This window comes from Solea senegalensis, linkage group LG21 (genome assembly GCF_019176455.1).
Source record: "Solea senegalensis isolate Sse05_10M linkage group LG21, IFAPA_SoseM_1, whole genome shotgun sequence".
Classification (NCBI taxonomy): Eukaryota; Metazoa; Chordata; class Actinopteri; order Pleuronectiformes; family Soleidae; genus Solea; species Solea senegalensis.
The window spans coordinates 10,481,732-10,503,075 of NC_058040.1; the positions used below are offsets into that span (position 1 = coordinate 10,481,732).

The following is a 21,344-nucleotide window of genomic DNA, read 5'->3' on the forward strand; positions in this document are numbered from 1 at the left end:
CAATCTTGCCTCTGTAGCAAGGCGATCGGAACAAGGCCCTTTCTGCATTGGAGTTTGCATGTTCTCCCCGTGTGTGCATGGGTTTTCTCCCAACATGTAATATAGTAATTTGGACACTCTAAATTGACCGTAGGTGTAGAAGATGGATGGATAGAGTCAGGACATCTGGAAGTGATTCACAACCTCATGATGATGACATGTACCAAAAAAAATCCAGATACCTAATCTAAATGCAGGATATGTATTCTCTGTTTACACAGTTGTTGTTGTTTCCGGGTGCTGTAAGAGGATTTGTTGGCAGACGGTTGACGGTTGGCAAAGGTTGATGATATTCCGTTAGGTGAAAGTGTTGGTCCAGGGAAGGAGTGTGTTCCTCCTGTGTCTGGCGCAGTGAAACTGTGCGTTAATGCACCTTCCCCATCCCTCACCCCTTATTATGCTGCACATGGGTGACACAGGACGCAGACTAGAGTGGGCTGCTCTGTACTCCAGCTGCATCTACTTGTGAGCCCACAAGGAATACTGCATGTGTTTGTGTGTGTGTGTGTGTGCGTGTGTGTGTGCATGTGTGTGTGTGTGCTCTGCCTGCTGCACACCAAGGCTGCCAGAGAATACGGGCATAGAGTGCAGGGATTGCAGGGCTCTGCACTTCCCCGAGCCATTCACAGGCTCAGCATCACACAGTTGATTCAGCATCTTGTTAATAGCGCACACATTAACTGCAGCACAGATCAGAGGAGGAGTGCAGTAATAAGAGAGAGGGAGAGAGAGTGTGTCTGGCGTTGGAGTGTTTGTGTGTGTGTGTGTGTGTGTGTTTATGGATGTGAGAACGTCGATGTTGAACAAATGTGTGCATCAAGTATGTCTTTGTGAGAGCGAAATAGAGCCAGAAAGAGTGAGGGAGGGAGGGGGAGAGAGAGAGAGTGAAAAAGAGAGGGGTATAGCGGACATGTGTTAGTAAGAGCTGGGAGGGAAAGGATGGCTGCTGGTGTTTGAACAGCCTCAGATGCTCAACACAGACAGAGTCCGAGCAGAAAAACTGACCAGAGGCAGAGACGACGGGGACGTCTCACTGGGGGAAATAAACATCTTGCTCATCATCTGTGCTGGGAAGCAACAGAAAATATTTGGCCATGCCTGCAGAAGTGAAAGAGGTAAATGTGTGTATGTGTGTGTTGGAATGGCTCTATTTGCTCCATACCCTCCCTCCTCATCAGTTTTTTACCCCCTCTCCTCCTTGCTGCAGAGAACTGTACAGTAACCGTTCACACGGCTTTTTGCGTTCTGCCTCAGTCATGATTGAATGAAGGAGGCATCAATCGCCTCACTTCCTCAGTCACTGGCTGCCGCTCGGTGCAGTCTCCTTATGTGCACGGGGACATGATGCTGTAGCATCTTCATTCAGGTGTGCGTGCGTGTGTGTGTGTGTGTGTGTGTGTGTGCGCGCATGGCTATGCATGTGTGCAACATGCATATAGGCATAAAAGCGTGTATATAAAGGTGGTGATGGGGGATCTTTGATTGCAATACGAGGAGAGGTTGTCCCTACAGCTGGAGATGGTGCACACAGTGTATTGCCTTCATGTATCTGAGACACATTAAATCTGACCATGCAGTACTTAACTATTTCAGGATCAGGAGCATAATCAGGAGTCGAAGAAACAGAAACTTTAAAAACAGGAATATGCTTTTTCTTCCTTTAACAAAAAAAAAAAAAATCATGTTGTTTTGAATCAGCCTGGTTGCATCGGGGGTAAACAATACAGTACTGCATTACAGAGAGTGCTGTTTCTGCAGGAAATGTGGCCTTTTTTTTTTTTTTAAACAATGCATCTGTTATTTCAGTGTCATTTTAATTCACAGAGGTACGTTGTGTAAATGAATCGTGGCCATCGTGTGCATCCAACAGATAGTAGAGGGCAGATGAGTTGTGACAAAGTTGTGATTAATGTTTTGTGACATCTGTGGGCTGATGTCATGTTTTATTATCCTGTGGTGGGAGGCACTACATGCTCTCTCTCTCTCTCACCCTCTCAGACCCCACAGTATCATAAAGACAAACTGCAAATGGATTCACTCTGAAGTTTGGCCACAATGAAATGTTTCAGTGTCTGATCTGAAATGGAAAGTGCTCAGTTTTATTTTCCCCTGAAATTGATTTTCAACAAATTTGACTCGTGGCTTGTGTCTGTCGTGCCCTTGAGCTGCATGGTCCACAACATCTGACCTCACTCGTCAGCATCAGTGATCAAGAGTCTGTGTCTCTCGCTCCCAAAATACCCTAAAATACTCGGGCTGTAGCTGTGGCCTTGATTCTAAAAGTTGACAGGAGGAAGATGCTAATCGTGTCTTTCCATCTCCTGCATCAGTGCTGCACCACCACCACCACCTCGATATACCTCAGTTATTTTCTTTCAGAATCATCCTCTTAACCTATTTGGCTCTGTGAGCACAGTTAGTTAGTGATGGTGCAGTAACTTATTTAAATGAGCCTTGACTCAGTGGGGCCCGGCCTTCCCGTGAGCTCAAATCAGAACACACAAGCCCCTGTCCACTCCAGCCTGTCATCATCCTCCAAATCCTTAATCAAGGATGTCTGTCTTCTTTTTTTGTTTGTTTTATTATCAGCCAAACAACCATTTACAATATCCAATCAACCACCACCTCAGGGGTTCCAACCATGATCATCTCCCTGCTGCTAGTCTCTCCACAGTGATCCTTTCAGCTCCTCTTCCCTCTGACTCCAGCATTTTTTTTTTTTTGCATTTGTGTTTTGGTGTGGCGTTTAAGAAAGTGAATCTCCCTCCATGTTCACCCAGCTGTTCACTGCAGCCTGGTTTGATGCAGTGGAGTCAGACTTCGTGGGGAACTTGTTCGGTTTAACGGTGAAGCCTCAGACTGACGACGGTCAAGAAAGAGATTTTGACAGTTTATTTCATCTTTTTTTTTGTAGCTCACACTTTCATCTCAGCGCATCATTGTGTCTGGATGATTTACATCAATGTCATTTTTCTTAAAAATGAAAATTGATTCTGTGAGCAGATAAGCAATAAAACGGGTCATAAATGATGCAGTGGAATTGATCTCCTCCATAATAGAACCTTTTAATTATGGTCTAATGTTTTGATGGGTTGTTTGCGTCACCGGTTGTCCTAGATTCCAGATAAATCCACCTGCTGCAACCTAACACGGTGTGTCAGATAATCAGATAGTGATTGAAATTATTATTCATTAGAATATGATTTTATTTTTTTGTACGCGCACTAAAATGAACGTGGACTGTCGGGGAAAAAATGCATTTACAGTCAAAAACTGCCTCCAGGTCTTTCTCAGACCAAGACGCTGAATAATTAATCCACTCTGTTAAAAGACACTTGTTTTTTTGAAAGGAGAATTTAAGCTTGTAGTGTTTGAAATGAACAAGTGGACATGACAGTTTGATTTAAGAGTTGTGTGAGTTGAGTGTGTGCAAACAAGGAATACTGATTCCTGAAATTTTGCCAAAAGAGATACAGGTACATATATTGTTGTATTTCATGTGCAAGAGATGCCAGGTGCAGATACACCTACTTCTGAAATGGGTTGCTTTGCTTGCTCACTAATGAATTATTACCACACACTACACCTGTTTATTTTTGTACCGAAGAAGACTGTAGCAAGCGCTTTTAACTGAACAGTGGAATTCATGTTGCCTGATGCGAGATTTTTGTCTCGTCAGTTCTTGCTCTTGAAATCATTGTTAAAACACTGTTTTTGTGTTTATAAGTTGCAGAAATTTCCATATAAATGTAAAATTCAACCACAACTGAAATGTTTTTTCTAATGGAGCCTTCAGAGTAATTATGTTTGGAATCAGACAGCGAACACAACATATATAGACCAATGATGAACAATAAGATATGCCATTACCACTCATTCAATTAACTAGTTGTTGGTTATTTCAGTACTATTTATATATATATATGTATATATATATATATATATATATATATATATATATATATATATATATATATATATATATGTATATATATATATATATATATATATATATATATACAGACTATAATACAGTATATTCATCATTTATTGGTATATGGGCATAAAATGCAACATAAAAGCAACTAGGAGAATTAGAAGCTTCTAATTCTTATTTGCTACAGTATTCAGATCATTTATTTTAGCAGATTTCAAAAAGACAGTCTGACAATTCAAATCATAAACCTTTACAATGAATATTTACTTTCATATTTCATGAAAAAAGACAAAGTGGAACATTTTCCCCGCTGTTTGTTAAAAAAAAAAAAATGCTTTCTTTTAAACACAATCACTGCACTTTCTGTTTAAAAATCACTCCAATGATGTGATAATTGAGTGGAAGTGAGTTGTCACCACAGCACGAGAGCCACTCACAATGCAGCATCACATGCAGTTATCTGTCATGTGTAAAACAATCTCAGTGACATAGAGTGCTATGAAAACTGCAGATGGCGTGCATGTGTTTGTGTCTGAATGATGCCACTCTGCAACAGGACCTCATCATTTCTCTCCCTGTGTGTGTGTGTGTGTGTGTGGAGCAGAGTTCAGAGGGCCCTTCTTCACTGTCCTTACACCAGGAGGCCAGAGAACCCACTCTGGAAACCCCGTCCACGACTGATGAGCTGGACACGCCCACCTCCATCGCCTCGGTGATGACCTCAACCAATGAGAGCTCCACGGAGACCGACACCCCCCAGCAGACTGATACTGAGGTGCGTGAATTTGTTTGATTGCCACCTACTGACTGTCCACAGCTTTTAATAATTGTGTTCTTCCAAAATAAACTAGTTAAAAATGCTAAAAATGTGTATAGGAAATGTGATTTTGGACATCAAATTTAAGTTCTAATGATTTTAAAAGTTAAACTTTAACTTTGGAAGTGTAAAGACATTTTTATATTCATTTAATTAGTGGCAAACTTGCAATAGTCAACTTAGGCAACTGTTACGACTTATACTTGTACCTTGAAAATGCGAGTTAAAATAATTTGGAAGTAAACGTTTGCTTGACAAGATAAAGAATGTTTAAAGAGCAAGTTATCATAAATTTACCTTGACCTTCTTTGTTGAAACAATATGTATCATCAAGCTGAGTTTATACTAGGGGTTTTAAGGCAGCAGGTGAACTTTCATTTCTACTGTAAGTTCAACCACCTTGAAAGATGTGAAAATTAGTTCAGCAAAGTGTTTGACATTATATCAGTATGTGTGTATTGAATCAGTTGTGAACACAGAAAGGGGAAGCAACAAATAACACAACAACAAGCTGAATTTTGTTGTGTGGAAGACAGCAGCAGACTGGGCTGTAACTCAGAGTTTCAGTTACTCTGACAGTCGGTGGATGCCAAACTGCCCTCTGGTATAAAGTCACCATGAAATCTAATCTAATTAGGTTCTATTTCATTGGGTTTCTACATTATCTGCATGCGATGCCCTCAAGACAACAGGCTTTGCTCACACTCTGCAATAAAATAGTTAAAATCAAAATCAACCGACTAAAGCAGACAATTACATTCTCTGCAATTTACTCAGTGGCTGGACTTCACAGATTTTCATCAAAGTCCAATCTAAAATCATTTTCAACAAGAGGGATTCATTATCTCGTGGCTGAAGAGAAGAATTCATTATGTCTGGTGGCTTGCAAGGCCAAAGTGCTGAAAAGATGATGACTGATCATTGCCATGAAAAAGGAGCTGATATGGGCAGCGTGGTTTAAATAAGAAATAAACAGTGTGGGTAAAAACAATTAAGTCCAAATAGTTCCTGCTGTGATGGTAAACAAACCAGTTTGATGGCATTTTTATATGCACCGAGGAAACCTGTAGTTCCTCCAAAGAGATGCTTTCTGATTGTAGTTGTGGTGCGTCCTTCGCTGTAGGAGTTCAAGGCTGTGGAGCAAGAGGGCCTGAGTGACACCCAAGAATCCTCCGTGACGCAGCTGCAGAATTTACAGATTGCCGACGCACCTGAGCTCACATCAACTCAAGACAAAACTCCTGCAGAGCAACCAATTCCAGAAGCAAACACTGAGCCGGCAGTGTGTCTCCCACAGCCCACTGAGTCTGTTACCCCAACCACCACGACCAACACCACCACAGCACCACCACAGCCTCAGGTGGTACTGCAGTCTGGAGAGCCTCAACCACTGAATCAAGACAGCCAGAGCAGAGTGTACACCCTGCCAGACAGTTACAGGGGCATCGGGGGTGAATTGTGCCCAGGGTATGGAAGCCTCTCCCGTGCCACCCTCCACAGCTACTGGCCTGCCAAAAACTTCCAGCCTGGGGCTCACTACACCTTACCCTTCCTCAGGGACAGCTATGCTCCTGGAGGACTCAGTGGCCAGACAGAGGAGCATGGCTCCAGCGTGCAAGGAGAAAACCCTCTGGACATGAAGACTGATCACCCAAATGCCAGCTACCCGACACTGGCAGGGATCCACCAGTTCAGGCCTTTCACCACCATGGAGCTTCTCAGAGAGCCGTCAAGAACCAGGTAATGTTAGATCAGCCTTTATTCATCCCATTTAAGGAAATGGTGCAAACAATTTTTGTGGTTTGGCTGGTGCCTTTATTTAGGATCGGGACACAGAGGAGTAGAAGTAAAATATATCTCCATGCTTAGATAAGGAATCTGCCAACCTTGTTTTCTCTACAAGACTAAACTGAGTCTATTAATTCAGGAAACTTTGATCTCACCCCAAGTCACTGAAATATCAATATGGTCCAAATAATGAGTCCACTTTTAACAAAGGTTAATTGAAAGCCGCTTCACCCTTGATCAATAGCGTACAATACACAATATATCATAAGCTTAATGTGACCACATGTCAATTCAGAGAAGACTGCAACACTGGCCCATAGACGACTTTCTGTGATAATAATGCATGCTACATGTTACAGCCTCAATAATCACCTTTGCCCTGTTCCTGTGAGTGAGCCTGGACAACAGAGAGACAGATGAACAGCATTTAAGTAGCAGCTGGTATCAATCAGGCAACGTGCTGCAAACTCAATAAATAAGGAGGTTTCACCTGCTAGTGCCTGCCACAAGCGTTTCCTTAGCCCACATAAAGTGCCAGACCTGTTTACAAAAGATACAACTCACAGTTGCAAAGCTCAGTGAGGTAGTGAGAGTCAGCTCCTTCCATTCACTCTGTTGAATACAAAAACAATTGTTTGACATTTTGGGGAGAAGCATATTCGTTTTTCCTCATCCCAAAGAGTCCAACTCTTCACTCTTGAATGATGATTTTGCAGGTTTGTCCAAAATGACACGTGACTTTCTATGTCTTCTCAGAGGTGGCTATGACGATGCTTTCATGGCCCAGCTGGAAGGGAACCTGAATCCTTATTTCCAGGCCATATGCCGAGCGCAGACCCTGCAGTTTCCTCACAAGCGCAGCAGCATGGTCAGCCTGGACGGCATCCGCAGAGACCCGCGCTGGAGAGATCCCAACTTACACGAGGTCATCTCAATGCTCAGCCACCCAATGGACCCAGTCAAATCCAATGCGGCTGCCTATTTGCAGCACCTGTGTTATGAGAACGATCGCATCAAGCAGGAGGTGCGCCAGCTGAACGGGGTGCCAATCTTGGTGGAATTACTGGACCATCCAAAACCGGAAGTCCACCGCAAGGCCTGTGGTGCTTTGCGCAACATATCCTTCGGAAAAGACCACAACAACAAAATGGCCATCAAGAACTGTGATGGCATACAAGCTTTAGTCAGACTCTTGAGGAAGTCCAGCAGCATGGAGGTCAAAGAGTTAGTCACAGGTACAGTAACATTTCTTTATCCTTAATTTATTCTGCAGTTATTAATTTCATTAACTTTTGTACCGTTTCCCTCCTGCAGGCACTTTATGGAACCTCTCCTCACATGAGCCTCTGAAAATGTTGGTGATCAACCATGGTCTTCAAACACTGACCGATGAAATCATTATCCCACACTCAGGCTGGAGGAGAGACTCGGCAGATCCCTCTAAAATGCAGAGCGCTGAATGGACCACAGTCTTCAAGAACACGTCAGGATGTCTGAGGTAATCTCTGCCACTGCTCAGGAAAGGAACCAGTGACATTATTCTCTAAGTTGCACCACAAGGAGTTTGTGCAGGTTAGGGTAACATAAGATATTTCTGCAGGAACGTCAGCTCAGATGGTGCGGAGGCTCGGCAGAGGTTGAGGGATTGTCAGGGACTCGTGGATGCCCTTCTTCATGCCCTTCAGTCAGCTGTTGTCCACAAGGATATGGACAATAAGGTCAGCACACTCATTTACATTTGACATTTAAGAAAAACATCCACACCAAGATGTGTTGAGAACATGGTACTTTTAACTTTTATGTCTTTAAAATTATCCTGAATTGAACTGCTATTTCAGAACACTCAATAATGAATCGTCCTGAAATTAATTCTACCCCTCCATTTTGTGCATTCACAGGGAGGCGTAGTGTCCCACTTTATGAAGTAGAGGGGAAGGGTGAAGGGTTAACTAGCCCACAGTGTTTTTATTTTTCTGATGGTGACATGTTGAATCTCCAACAGAAACATGGTGTGTCTGTTCTTGAAGGGGTGTCCATTTAATAGGGGAGGTTAAAAGCCCCCAGTACTTAGGGGTAAAACTGAGAAATGGGATTGGGCCTTGGTTCAGGTAGTATCAAGCTGAAGTTGGTTGCCTGTACAAATACATCTGATTCAGAAAATCAAAGTTACCAATGTATGGATGCTGTTGTGTTCCCCAAAGGGAAAAAACAAACAAACATCAATGTATTTCCATTTAAGAACCAAACCAAAGAATCAGTGAGCCGTGTCAGCTTCTGCACATTATTGCTGATGGAAATCGTGTGTCATTTTTTTTTTTTTACTACTTAGTCAGTGGAGAACTGTGTCTGCATTCTGCGGAACCTGTCGTATCACGTCCACAAAGAAGTACCAGGAGCCGAGCGATTCCAGGATTCTCACACCAATCATCTGATGAGGACGGTGGGACACCAGAAGAAGAAGAACGAACCCGACTGTTTTGGTGGGAAAAGGCCCAAAGGTTAGTTGGCCGTGACAACCAATAACTGGTTCATTACTGGTTATATTATTTTTGTTTAGTTTTTGTTTTCTTTTTGAGATTTGAATGTTTCGCTTTGCCTGCACCCCCCATGACACTCTGCATACATTTTCACATTTTAATGAGACTGTGTGAGACTGACTATTTTTTATTTCCATGTACCCTGCCTAGAAGCATGGGTTTCACGTTTCTTGCCCGGCTTTACGCCAGTGAGAGCCTGAATATTTTAGCACCCTTTGAAAGTGCCAAGTTAGAGAACTGAAAAGCTTGCTGTGTTTTTTTCTTTTACACCAAGCAACTGATGCAACAAGCGAGACGTTTTTTTTAACCATGAAGGACAAGATGTTGGGTAGAGATGTATAACCCAAGACATATTTTCAGTTAGAGCTAATATGCAGTAATTAATTGACTGTAGCTGTTTTGTGCTGGATGAGAACTCGTCGGAGAAACAATTAAAGTTTAAGTTAATTGTGATTTACAGTTTTATAGCTCCTTACCAGTGATAGCCTTTCAAAGCTAATTGCAAAAAATTGACAAATGCCACACTGAGCCAAACATTATCCAGGACCTGCCAGTTCCGCCTTACTGTCTCATCCCACAGACGAGCTCTGTCTTTTGTCCCTCTACAGCATAATTCAAGCTTTGACATTTTTTTCTGTCTTGTTTTTCCTCTCAAACCTCAATCACCAGAGGAGTGGTTCAATCAAGGTCAGTCTGCTTGTTTTTCCCACGACGGAAATATGACAGTTACTTGAATTTGCTAACATTCTCTGTATCTGTGTGGACCTTATACACTAAAAACTGGTGTTTGTATTTGTGTGCATGTGTGCGTCTGTGATGTGCAGGTTGGAAAAATGGATTAATGGACAGAAAATACAGTACATTGGATTTACCAAAACGTACAGAGCAAATGAAAGGTATATATGAAGGTATATCTGAAAAACACAATAGAAATGTTACGCTAAGACTGCATTTCAAGTACGAGAGTGCGGTGTGTACTTATAGTGAGCTGTACACGGGGCTGATCAATAACACGATAAAGGCAGATGATTCTATTATAGAGCATTAGCAGCTGCTGTTCGTGTTATTTGTTTTGTATGCATGACGCTGGCATGGCCTGAAAGCAAATTTATTCAAATTCAAAGCCACACATCAGCACTTGTACCACTTAATGACAGTTTCATTACCACATTTAAAACACAACAACAACAACTGCTGAAAACGTTATTATTTAAAAACCTGTTGAATGAAGAGGTGGAACATTTACTTATATTTACTTATATTTAGCACTGGAATTTGGCCTGGATGACATATAGATATTGGTATTTATTTATATTGCAAGGCCTTATGGTTGATTCTAATCATAGTAAGGGCTGAGTTCTGTATGTGGTCATTGTTAGAGCAGAGAGCAGCAGAGCCATGCTCATGTCTCTCATGCTGCAGCCAGTGAATGCAAATCAGAGTGATTTGTCTGTTATTATCCTGGGTCAGCTTTTATACCAATTTTCAGCTGTCCAGCGATGCTACTGCTGGCACGCAACAAAAGAAAACCCTAAAAAAAAACCTCTGCTGGAGTTTTAATTTTCTTCCATACAATGTCATTAGTCTATATTTTATACTGACCTGCCAATAGAAGATATTCTGGAACAGCTTTAATAGTTTTTACACAAATTGATTTAGTAAATGAAAAGGAAGATAATTGTGATAACACCATCATTTAACACTGCTTGAACTTTTTTGTGTTGCCCTTCCTTTAAAGGCTTGGAGCTGCTGTACCAGCCTGAGGTGGTGAGGCTCTACCTTTCCCTTCTCACCTGCAGTCACAACCATAACACCCTGGAGGCGGCTGCAGGAGCGTTGCAGAATCTTGCTGCGGGACAATGGGCTGTGAGTGGTTGAAATAGTGACACTTGGCTGCCCCCAGGCATAGCACATTACGTCCTTAGATGATTATACACCGAAATGTCACATATCATATATGTCATATTCACAAGAAATGTGATATATATATATATGTATATATATATATATATATATATATATATATATATATAAATATATATATATATATATATATATATATATATATATATATATATATATATATATATATATATATATATATATATATATATATATATATATATATAGTATATATATAAATAAGTTTGCTATTTCTGCTCTCACAATGTCCTTGTGTCTTTTTTTTCCAGGCGTAGTCTCTGAAATTGTGTCAATATCTAAGTGTAAAAAAAGACAGCAATATGGGTGTGATCGTCTTGATCTAAGTAAACCCTCCAGACTGACTTTGTCACCAGCCCACATGATCAAAAAAAAAAAATTACTTTTACTGCTGTGTACCCCAGGTGGTTCCATAGTGCTGTCAGATGCCGTGCTTTGTCAAAGATTTATTGTGCCATGAATGTCACTATATTTTAAAATCAAGTGCTGAGGCACGGCTCAGATTAAAGGAGTGTTACAATACAGGGAGTTTGAAATTGGGTTACATCATACACAAGAGGGCAGTGGAGAGAGAACACTCACCCGCCACTTTATTAGGTACACAAAGACACATGAGGCAACTGAAATACATTCTGCATTCTTTGGCTGTAAGAAGTGGTTATTTGAGTTACTGTTACAAGTTATTGTTGCCTTTTTTAAATAATCTGGAACCAGTCCGGCCATTCATTTTTGCCCATTCTGATGCTCGATTTGAATTTCTACATGCCGAAATGCCTTGAAATTGCTGCCATGTGATTAGATATTTGTGTCAAGAAGCATTTAAGGAGGTATACCTAATATAGTGGATGGTAAGTGTAGATCTGGTGGAGAAGGTGGAGAAATTGCCCTCAAAAAGAACTCAGATTCAGATGCTTCCAAAAAATGCTAGGACTGATGTCACTCAGCTGTCATATTTTTTTGGGGGGGTTTGTTCTTGTAGTTGTCGAGCTACATCCGAGCCACTGTGAGAAAAGAGAAAGGGCTTCCCATTCTGGTGGAGCTCCTGCGCTCGGATGTGGACAAAGTGGTGCGAGCCGTGGCTATTGCTCTCCGGAACCTGGCCATGGACAGACGGAACAAAGAGCTAATAGGTTCAGACTTGTAATTGACATGAACAATACAAATGGCTCTCCGCCTGCACCCTTACACTCTGGTTTTCTCCACTCCCTGTCATCACAGGGAGTTATGCTCTCAGGGACCTTGTCGGCAATCTTCCCTGTGGACAGCAGCACCCAGCGAAAAATCTTGAGGGAGATACGGTGGTGTCGATTCTGAATACCATCCACGAGATTATAACAGACAGCCCAGAGAATGCCCGCGCTCTCATACAGGGACATGCTGTACAGAAACTGGTGGCCATCAACAAATCCAGGTATATAATCTCTGTATACGACAAAAGAGCTACAGAGGGATTATAGTAGTGAAACAGCCAGAGCCAAAGATAAAGGGGCTATATGTGAGATGTCTTCTACTGTTTTATCCTCCACATGGGGGTCGCAGGGGGTGCTGGTGCCAATCCCAGCTGACATAAGGTGAAAGGTGGGGTACATCCTGGACAGGTCACCAGTCCATCCCAAGGTCAATTAAGAGTGTCCAATTTGTCTAATCCCCAAATCGGCATGTTCTTGGACTGTGGGAGGAAACTGGAGGACCCGGAGAAAGGGTACTGCAATCCAGGTTACAAATATTGGAGAGCATTGTCCCCGTCTCCCTCTTCCCCAGAGACTACAAAGAATTTCCTTTATACCCATTTTCCACAACAAAAACATAATTTACAGGCTGTAAATGAAAGTTTAAATGCATCATTGTTGTCTGTAAACCCTTGTTTCCTTAATCACTAATGCTATGCCATGGTCATTTTATGACTTATATAAGGCTCCTTTAATCTCAAATGTCCTTTTGACAAAATTAGATGGAAAATAATAGAGCAAAATGTAGTTGTATTTATAGTATTTGCTGCATTTGTTCTGGCATTTTCTTGATGCAATAGCTCAAGGTGCTATCAGCAACCAACATGACCCAGGGCAAAGGAAACATGGATTTTTAATAATTTAGGACAACATCGTCTCGCTGTTGTACAATAACTCCTGATGTTGTCAGCCAATCAGCACGAGAGACCAAGGCAGCCTCCCATGTGCTTCAGACAATATGGGCCTACAAGGACCTGAGAAATGCTTTAATCAAGGCAGGCTGGACCAAGAGCAACTTTAAGGTATTTATCACTGTTTCTGGGACATTTAATGCTCCAAAAAATGTCAGCATGAACGATGAACTGCAGAAAGGTTAAGATGTGTCGAGAGATAATTTTGGCATTTGCCGTTTTTACACTGATAAAGAAAACTGCTATCTGTGATTGTTGGTACTTTGTAAAATAATAGCAACGATAATCATCATTATTTTATGCCATTTTGTAACATAATATTGTACTTTCTGTTTGTCAAAGCCAACGACGACAGGAGTGGCTAAAAAGTCCAAGGGTGGGAAGCAAGGAGGCGATGACATCACCTTACCTCTCATGGACAAAAACCAAGGTCGAGCAAATCACATGCATGAATTCCCTCAGCAAAATGTCATTAAAGCATCGCCTAAATGAGAAAAGTGTCCTGAAGCTCAGGGAAAAAAGTGATTTTTGAACATTACTGTTGTTCACAACATGTCGGGACAAACACACACACACACACACACACACAAAATTGGGCGTTTTCAGTCTAAGACCATGTCCTCCTAAAATACAGTCTTAAACCAATGATGTAGTGCCCACATTACATAGTGAAAAGACTTGGCTTATTAGCCTGAGCGGTCCCTCCCAGAGGCAGAGCAGGCGCATGGCACGCATCAGCAGTCACATTAAATTTGAACATTATTCCAAAAGAGCAGCCTGCTCTGCCACATTGAAAATGACCTCTATCTTCCAGCTAAAACAGAGATTTCTGCTTAATTATATTTGCCTGTTGTGTTCCTCAATAGATTAGGGGGTTGTGTGGATTCCTTTATAAATCAGATTTTTGGATTCAGTATAATTTTTTAGCTGAAGGAATACCTGCATTTAGCTTTGTATGACGAGAAAAGGGATAATATTTTTGAAAAATGTTGCTTCCCAAACTCAGTTTCCCCTGAGTCGAGAAATATCTTCATTCTTTTTTTGGGTACATGCCCACCAGTGACACTTGGTCCGAGCCTTGGTCCGAGGCTTGAAACTGCAACGCTAATTCCGCACTTTTTAGAGTCACTCGTAGGGGGACGGACCTCATTCCCAGAATGTAAACAGTGTCCGCCATCTTTGCTAACAGTTAAGCTAACAGGACCAAGTGTCACTGGTGGGCACGTAACAAAGAAAAGAAGATATTTCTGAAACTCAGGGGAAACTCGTTCAAAAATACTACCCTAGTAATACAAAGCTAAATGCAAATCAATGAAGTATTCCTTTAAGTGACAGAACTCACATTTCCAAAGGTAATTTCTTGTTATGTTCATGTACCTATTGCTACACATTTACTATATTGTCTTGGTAATGTGATCTTTGTTTTTGCAGATGTATATTCCAGCTTAGAGCCAAATGATAGGGTTGGAGATGGAAAAGGGCCTGTTGTGGAAAGAGATGCTCTCCAGGTATTCTGCTGTTTTCATGTAGCCTGTTGAACACTCCAAGCTTCATACTGTATGAAGTTCTGCATATAGTTGGTTGTAATTAGTTGCTGACTTCACGTCCTGTACCCACAGGATTATATTTTAAACAATAACTTCCTTATGACTCATGCCTACTGTTGTGTTTTTATGCAAATTGGCTAACGCTGCCTTTTTTTATTTGCATATTTCTTGACCTATAGGCTATAAGCGAAAGGAAACACTTCATCAGAGCTGGCAGACCTGCAGTGGGCCTCATGGATAACAAACCTCCACCACTGGACTCCTGGGTGTAAACATATCAACACGGCCACCCAAGCCGGTTAAAACCTGCAGAGACACCACTGGTGAAACAGATTTGTGCCATTTGATCATACTTGTGCAGACAGAGAAACATATTACAGTTAAAAAACAATTTCCTTCATTGTTAGGAAATAACGTGTCAAACTAAGTATGGAGATTATGTGACAATATGGTCTGGATTTTGTCATTTAGGATAACACTTTGTCTTAAATCATAATGGACTGCTTATCTGAGAAAGCCTAATTATGCAAGCTGTGGTGAGACAAGACCCCAAAGAATATATTATGACATGTACAGTTTCAATTCTACTGCTATTCCACTGAGATAACTAATAACACTTACTAGTTTGTCAAGTTATTAAGACCTCAAAAGACATGTCAGTATGTTACTGTCCATCTCCCTAAGCTGAGGGAAATATCCGCATTAAATGCTTTTTAAAATATGTTTGTCAGTGTTCGAGATAATTAGGAATAGGGCTCTTGTCGACATAGTCATCAAAGCATTCAAATCCTTTGGGAATTCATTTTGTTCTTGACAAAACTGTTATCAGACTAGTCCGTGCATCCGTTAATATCCCCCTATTACATTTGTTTTTTCACGGCAGGCAAAATGAGATTGTAAATGTGTAACTAAGGACTGTTAATAATCTAAATGAGGGCATTTATATTGTAATATTTATTGTAATACCCACATTATTAATTCAAAGTTATTGATGTGTATTAGCTAATACCCGTAAGTAATACTACATTCAGTACAACTCTGCTTTGCAGTGGTCCTTTTTGCATTGCGATGTCGAATGAAAAATAAAATGATGTGCATTATTTCTCATTTTTTTGTTCATGTTCTGCTTTTGTATCATGGGCTGGATGTTATGTATCGGTGGGTGACTGTTTGACTGAAATGAATAGATACAAGTATCTAGACTTTAACCTAGCCTTTCCCAACCTAACCTAACTTAATCTTTGTCTACATCAAATGATAATATAGTCTCATCATCATGATAATATAATATACTAAATACCAAAACACAGGCTGAGTCAAAAATCACATAATCACTTGAATTTAATGACCAAATGTTTCATAAATAAGTGATTATATATTATATTACATTGGCTGAAAAGGATTGAACTGAATACAGATATCAGGTGTTCACTGGCCTTTTGTGGTTGCAAATCAATGATCAATCAATATTGTTAGTTTTTATCTGATCTTCACTAAACAGAACAACTTTCACACAAAATGGTGTCCATTTAATTCAGGTTACTCAATTCTGATGATCTCAACATATCTACATTCCTTTGTATTTATAACTACAGTATAATTAGTTATATTTTCAATTATCAGACGACCATCGTCATCATTATTATTGCAATTTGTGATGTTAATTTTAGATTTATGTTAACTGTTGTCAAGAGAAAAGCATAGATTGAAATGAGACTCAATATCAGTGGAAATTAAGGTCACGAGGGTGGTGGAGAGAGAGAGAGAGAGGAGGGCTGAGTAGGGCCTTAGTGACATATGTCAGGACAGCACATTGGACAGCAAAGCCCTGCCCTCACAAAGTGGAAGATCAACAAGGGCAAAGCCGTTTTTTTCTTTGCCCCCAACAGCAACCTGTTGTCCTTTTTAATGAAGGTCAGTCCTTTCTCAAAACGTTGAACGGTCCACAAGTACTCCCGTCTCCACAGGATCCATCACACCTTATCATCTGATACTCAGGCCTTTGGATCTAAAACTTTCCTCCACGCAACCATGACCTCTTCAGTCTTCTCCAACCTTGGCTTTATGTGCTCTCTGAATTTTATTCTGCTGGTGTTGACTGGTCGGAGCTTGAGCAGTCCCATCAGCTCTACCGTGAGCCATCACAGGGCATCGGCCAGTAGGGATGTGGGTGACCATTCGCTTTTTGATGCACAGGACTTTCTGAGCCAGATTCTGTCCACACTTAACCTCACGGAGGTGGGGCCCAAGCCGAGGCCCCTCACTGCCCGTAAGGAGCCACCAGAGTACATGCTGGAGCTGTACAACAGATTTGCCAATGACCACACTTCTGTGCCTTCAAGCAACATTGTGCGCAGCTTCAAGAATGAAGGTACAAGCTTGTTTTCTACAACACCATAAAATCCTCAGGAAATGTTGCACATTTTGTTAAATGAAGAAAAGAATTCACAAAGAAAAATAATGCTAATAAAACATTATCTTAGTGTTGAATTTTTCATAGATAGTTGCTGGATAGTGTGTGATGTATGTTTTTCTTGTAAATACTGGCTACAGGCTTCAAATTCAACAATTTATAAAGAATATAATTCAAACAGATCAAATAAACGTATTAATAATTGATAAACGTACATTCTAACAGACAGTGGCTTAATGTGAGTTTTAAAGATGTAAAATGCAAGCAAAATGCATTGAGACACATTCATTGATATTTTAATTTCAGATTCCTCCCCATACAGTTTAACGACCAGAGGTGTCAGGATATTTCCTCTACTGTTCAACATCTCCATGCCCCACTATGAGCACATAACAGCAGCTGAGCTTCGCCTTTTCACCCTGGTCCAGAAGGCCCAAAGACCGTTCCCTGGCCTTGACTGCAAGGTGACCATTTACAAAATACACGAGGGCGTCGTTTGGACAGAAGAGGTGGGGAAAGAAGGGAGAAGGAGGAACAAAGAAAAGGTGGCGCAGACGATGGATTTGGAGGAACTGATGACAACGCATATTCGTGCCAAACATAACAACTGGGTGTCATTTGACCTGACACATGTGGTTACTCTCTGGCAGAAATCGGGGTGTGCAACTCACAGACTGGAAGTCCATGTGGCAGGTCTGGTTTCAGTGGAAGAAGGGGAGGCCACACAAGAGGTCAGAGAGGAGAGTAAAAATTTGGTTGAGATTGATATTGACCGGAGCACGGATGGAAAACAAAATGCAGTCATGATCGTGTTCTCAGATGATCAGAGCAAAGACCACAAAGAGGATAAAAAAGAGCTCACTCAGAGGATTGAGCGCGAGAATGACCTTCCTGGAAACATGGGCCGGAGCCAACAAACTTTCTGGGGGCATTTGAATCACAAAACTGGCCACGCAAACCAGGATGACCTGGACAAGCAGTCACTCGTGCAACTGCAGTCCAACCTTATCTATGACACACCTCCCCGAATCCGTCGCAATGTTAAGAGCGCGCCATGCAAGAGGACCCCACTCTTTGTGGATTTTAAAGACATTGGCTGGGACACCTGGATCATCCAGCCTCTGGGCTATGAGGCGTACGAGTGCAATGGCGTGTGCAGCCCTCCTATGACCTCCGAAGTCTCGCCCACCAAGCACGCCATCGTGCAGACTCTGCTGAGTGTTAAGAGTCCAGAAAGAGCATCGCGTGCCTGCTGTGTACCCACTAAACTGGAGCCCATATCACTTCTTTATCATGATAACGGCGTGATCACTTTCAATCACAAGTACGAGGGAATGGTGGTGGCAGAGTGTGGGTGCAGATAGTCCTGAAAGTGCTGCTTCTGCTGCTGCTACACAGAGACTGCACATTGCACACGTCTTCTCCTGTGCTAGTATCCACAATATCTAAGATCTCATACAGTGGTGTGCGTATGAACACAGTTCTGGACCTAGTTGTGAATGAGTGATGGACACAAGTTGTGTGCTTAATGTAAATGGGCAATTGTATAATTGTATAGTGGCTTGAAAAAGTATGTGAACCCTTTGGCATTTTCTGCACAATGTAAGAATTTAAACTATTTAAACATTCACAGTAATGATGGGGGAAAGTATGTGGACCCTTGGACTTAGTAACTTGTTAAATCTTCATTAATAGCCTCAACCAAGTGCTTCTGGACCTGCACATTAAACTATTCTTCAGAATAGCTTCAGCTCACTAATGTTTTTCATTTGTCTGAGATTGTTTGAGGACATTCCATAGCATCTATGCTGGTCTGGTCTATTGTCTTTAGTTAAAGCGACTGAATGAACGTGGATTCACTTAAGTGTCCTTTGTCCTATGACATTTTTATGTTGGTATGCAATGACATTTTGATGCCATATGTAAGTCTGTGAGTTCTTCCCAAACAATCCCACCTTGGTTTCATTAGGCCATAAAATACTTTTCCCAGAAGCAGCAGTGGCTTCCTAATGGACACCCTGCATGTTCAGTGTTTTGTGCCAGGAGGTAAGCATTAATCCTTGGAGTCTTCTTGACTGGTCGCCCACTTCTGGGCAGAACAGCAACAGTGCACAATAAATTGTCTCCATTTATAGACAAATTGTCTTCGTGACGACTTTGGAACCCTTACCAACTTCATAGAAATCAACAACTCTTAATGGTAGGTCTTTTTGTAAGGCATGGTTCACATTCTTGTGAAGAACAAAATCAAGATGTTTAAGTGTTTCTTATCAGCCAAAGTAGTTCTTAATCACACCTCCAAACTTATTTTGGAAGTCATTAGTCTAAGGGTTCTCTTACTTTTTGTGTAAAACTGTTTAATTGTTTGTCTGTTATTAGCTCAGACACATTGTGTTTGTTGATATTTGTGAGTTAGATGAAGAACAGATTGCTTTTTATGACAAATTTAGTCAGAAACCGGAAATTACAAAGGGCTCACATACTTTTTAGCCACTGCAGTGCAGTTTTTACATCAGTAGAGAATGTAAAGCTTTCATAGTACTGCTGCAAATCTTCTTAAACTGTCTGTTGCGATATATGATAAGTATTCGGTGAGTGTATGTATATTACAGTGTATTTAAAACAGATTCCATAATTCATTCAGTAACAGATCGTACATCACACAAGGTGAACAAAAAGCACCTGTAGCAAATATCTGAACATTCTACTAAATATGTCTGCATTATTAAAGTGAGTCAGAAGGTTACATTCAGCAGCAATTAGTCTGTAATAAAAACAAGGTATATGTCGAAATGCATGTGAGATAATAAGATATTATTATATATTATTAAAGAGCAGTGATTCAAGGTGCAGAATCAGGAGCTTATGTTATTTCAGTATTTCACGCTGTATCTTTTTGTGTGAATAGTCATCACAGATCTTTCTCCAAAAAAACCCAAAAACCTTCCTGTGATATGTTTTATTTTGGCAGAAAGTCCTAATACAGAAGTTAAGAGGCCTTAACTTCTAGAAGATCTAGAGTAGCTACCATATCACAACAAGTTGCACCATTGTTCTTATGTTTTTTTTTTTTAATTCAAAACTCAAAACTCTCTTCAATTGAATTGTAATTGGCCAGTGATGCTACAATTCTATATAAGTTTGTTTTTGTGCCCTGTTGCATGCCGGAGCCATGGAGATGACTTCAAGACTGACATTTCTCCCTTTTTATGCTTGCGGGAAAATCTATTTTTGATGGCTTTTGACAGGAGAGGATTCTCGCTATGTCTTGGGGCTCCTCTGAACCTCTTTTTCTCAAAAAATTTATAGATTTCTAACACTGCAGTTAATTACTGTAAAATCTGTCTCTCATATCCATACCCTGCTGCTTTTGGTTCTCACATTTATGTCATAATGGCTGCAAAAAAAATAAAACATCTGAAAAACCAAACTTTGATCACATAATCCCTCGTTTCAATGCCAGGTGATCACAGCACTCCACACCTTAAACAACCTTAAACCCCATCCCTGTAATGTCACATGCCTGACGGGCCTCTCTCTACCCCGCTCCATGCCATAGCGATAAGGAGGTGTCAGAGCCTGGAGTCGCGTAGACCGTCACTCAGGATGAGACGCCACTCCAAGTGGCAGCGTTGTGAGAAGGTGGTGTTAGATTCCTGGTCTCCAACACCAACATGCACTATTGACAATCCTGCCATCAGGTTGTTCAGTGCCCTCTGAACCCTTCTCACTTCCTTTTTCTGATATGAGCATGCTGACACCCTTATCGAGGGCCACAGGACCAGTACAACTGGAAAAAATACATGTCACATCATCACCCAGCCTCTGCTGTTAATAGTCGGAAGCAGATAACAATAATGGGATAACACCGTGGACCTTTCTAACTTAATGGGATCTTCACTCGGCATGCAGATTTACATAGGCCAAGTGTGCAGGGCAGAGATACTGACTTGCATTGAGGTGAATTTTATTTACTAACAGTGGCTTTTTGCTGCTTTGGTTTAAGGCAGTGTCTGTTCTTATTGTTCATCCAGTGATATGAGGATTTAAACAGAAGATCATTAACATTAAAACAACATTAAAGGTCAAAAACAATATGCAAATATTCCATTCCTTAAAATAACAGCTTCTAAATATGATTCATTCTGCAGCCCGGGCCCCGGTCTTTATCTAAGTTCGGAGAGT

At 41.1% G+C, this 21,344-nt stretch overlaps 2 protein-coding genes across 4 annotated transcripts; both read left to right on the forward strand.

Moving 5' to 3' along the window:
* The first annotated feature begins 958 nt into the window (after positions 1-958).
* Positions 959-15,853, forward strand: arvcfa (ARVCF delta catenin family member a). Of its 3 annotated transcripts, none has more exons than XM_044053536.1 (16): positions 959-1,154; positions 4,581-4,751; positions 5,917-6,533; positions 7,338-7,816; positions 7,896-8,079; positions 8,182-8,299; positions 8,911-9,079; positions 9,788-9,805; positions 9,943-10,026; positions 10,857-10,984; positions 12,039-12,189; positions 12,278-12,470; positions 13,199-13,310; positions 13,542-13,629; positions 14,631-14,707; positions 14,926-15,853. In XM_044053536.1, exons 1-16 carry the CDS (start codon positions 1,134-1,136, stop codon positions 15,016-15,018), a joined length of 2,703 nt encoding a protein of 900 aa, XP_043909471.1. In that variant the 5' UTR covers positions 959-1,133; the 3' UTR covers positions 15,019-15,853. The 3 variants fall into 3 exon arrangements, with proteins under 3 accessions (XP_043909471.1, XP_043909472.1, XP_043909473.1); XM_044053537.1 differs by having other exon boundaries at positions 9,943-10,014; XM_044053538.1 differs by lacking the exon at positions 9,943-10,026.
* A 794-nt stretch (positions 15,854-16,647) lies between these two features.
* On the forward strand, positions 16,648-20,551 carry LOC122758508 (bone morphogenetic protein 10-like). The gene is made up of 2 exons (XM_044012738.1): positions 16,648-17,117; positions 17,466-20,551. The coding sequence occupies exons 1-2, from the start codon at positions 16,778-16,780 to the stop codon at positions 18,521-18,523; spliced, it is 1,398 nt and encodes a 465-aa protein (XP_043868673.1). The 5' UTR covers positions 16,648-16,777; the 3' UTR covers positions 18,524-20,551.
* Positions 20,552-21,344: the final 793 nt, after the last annotated feature.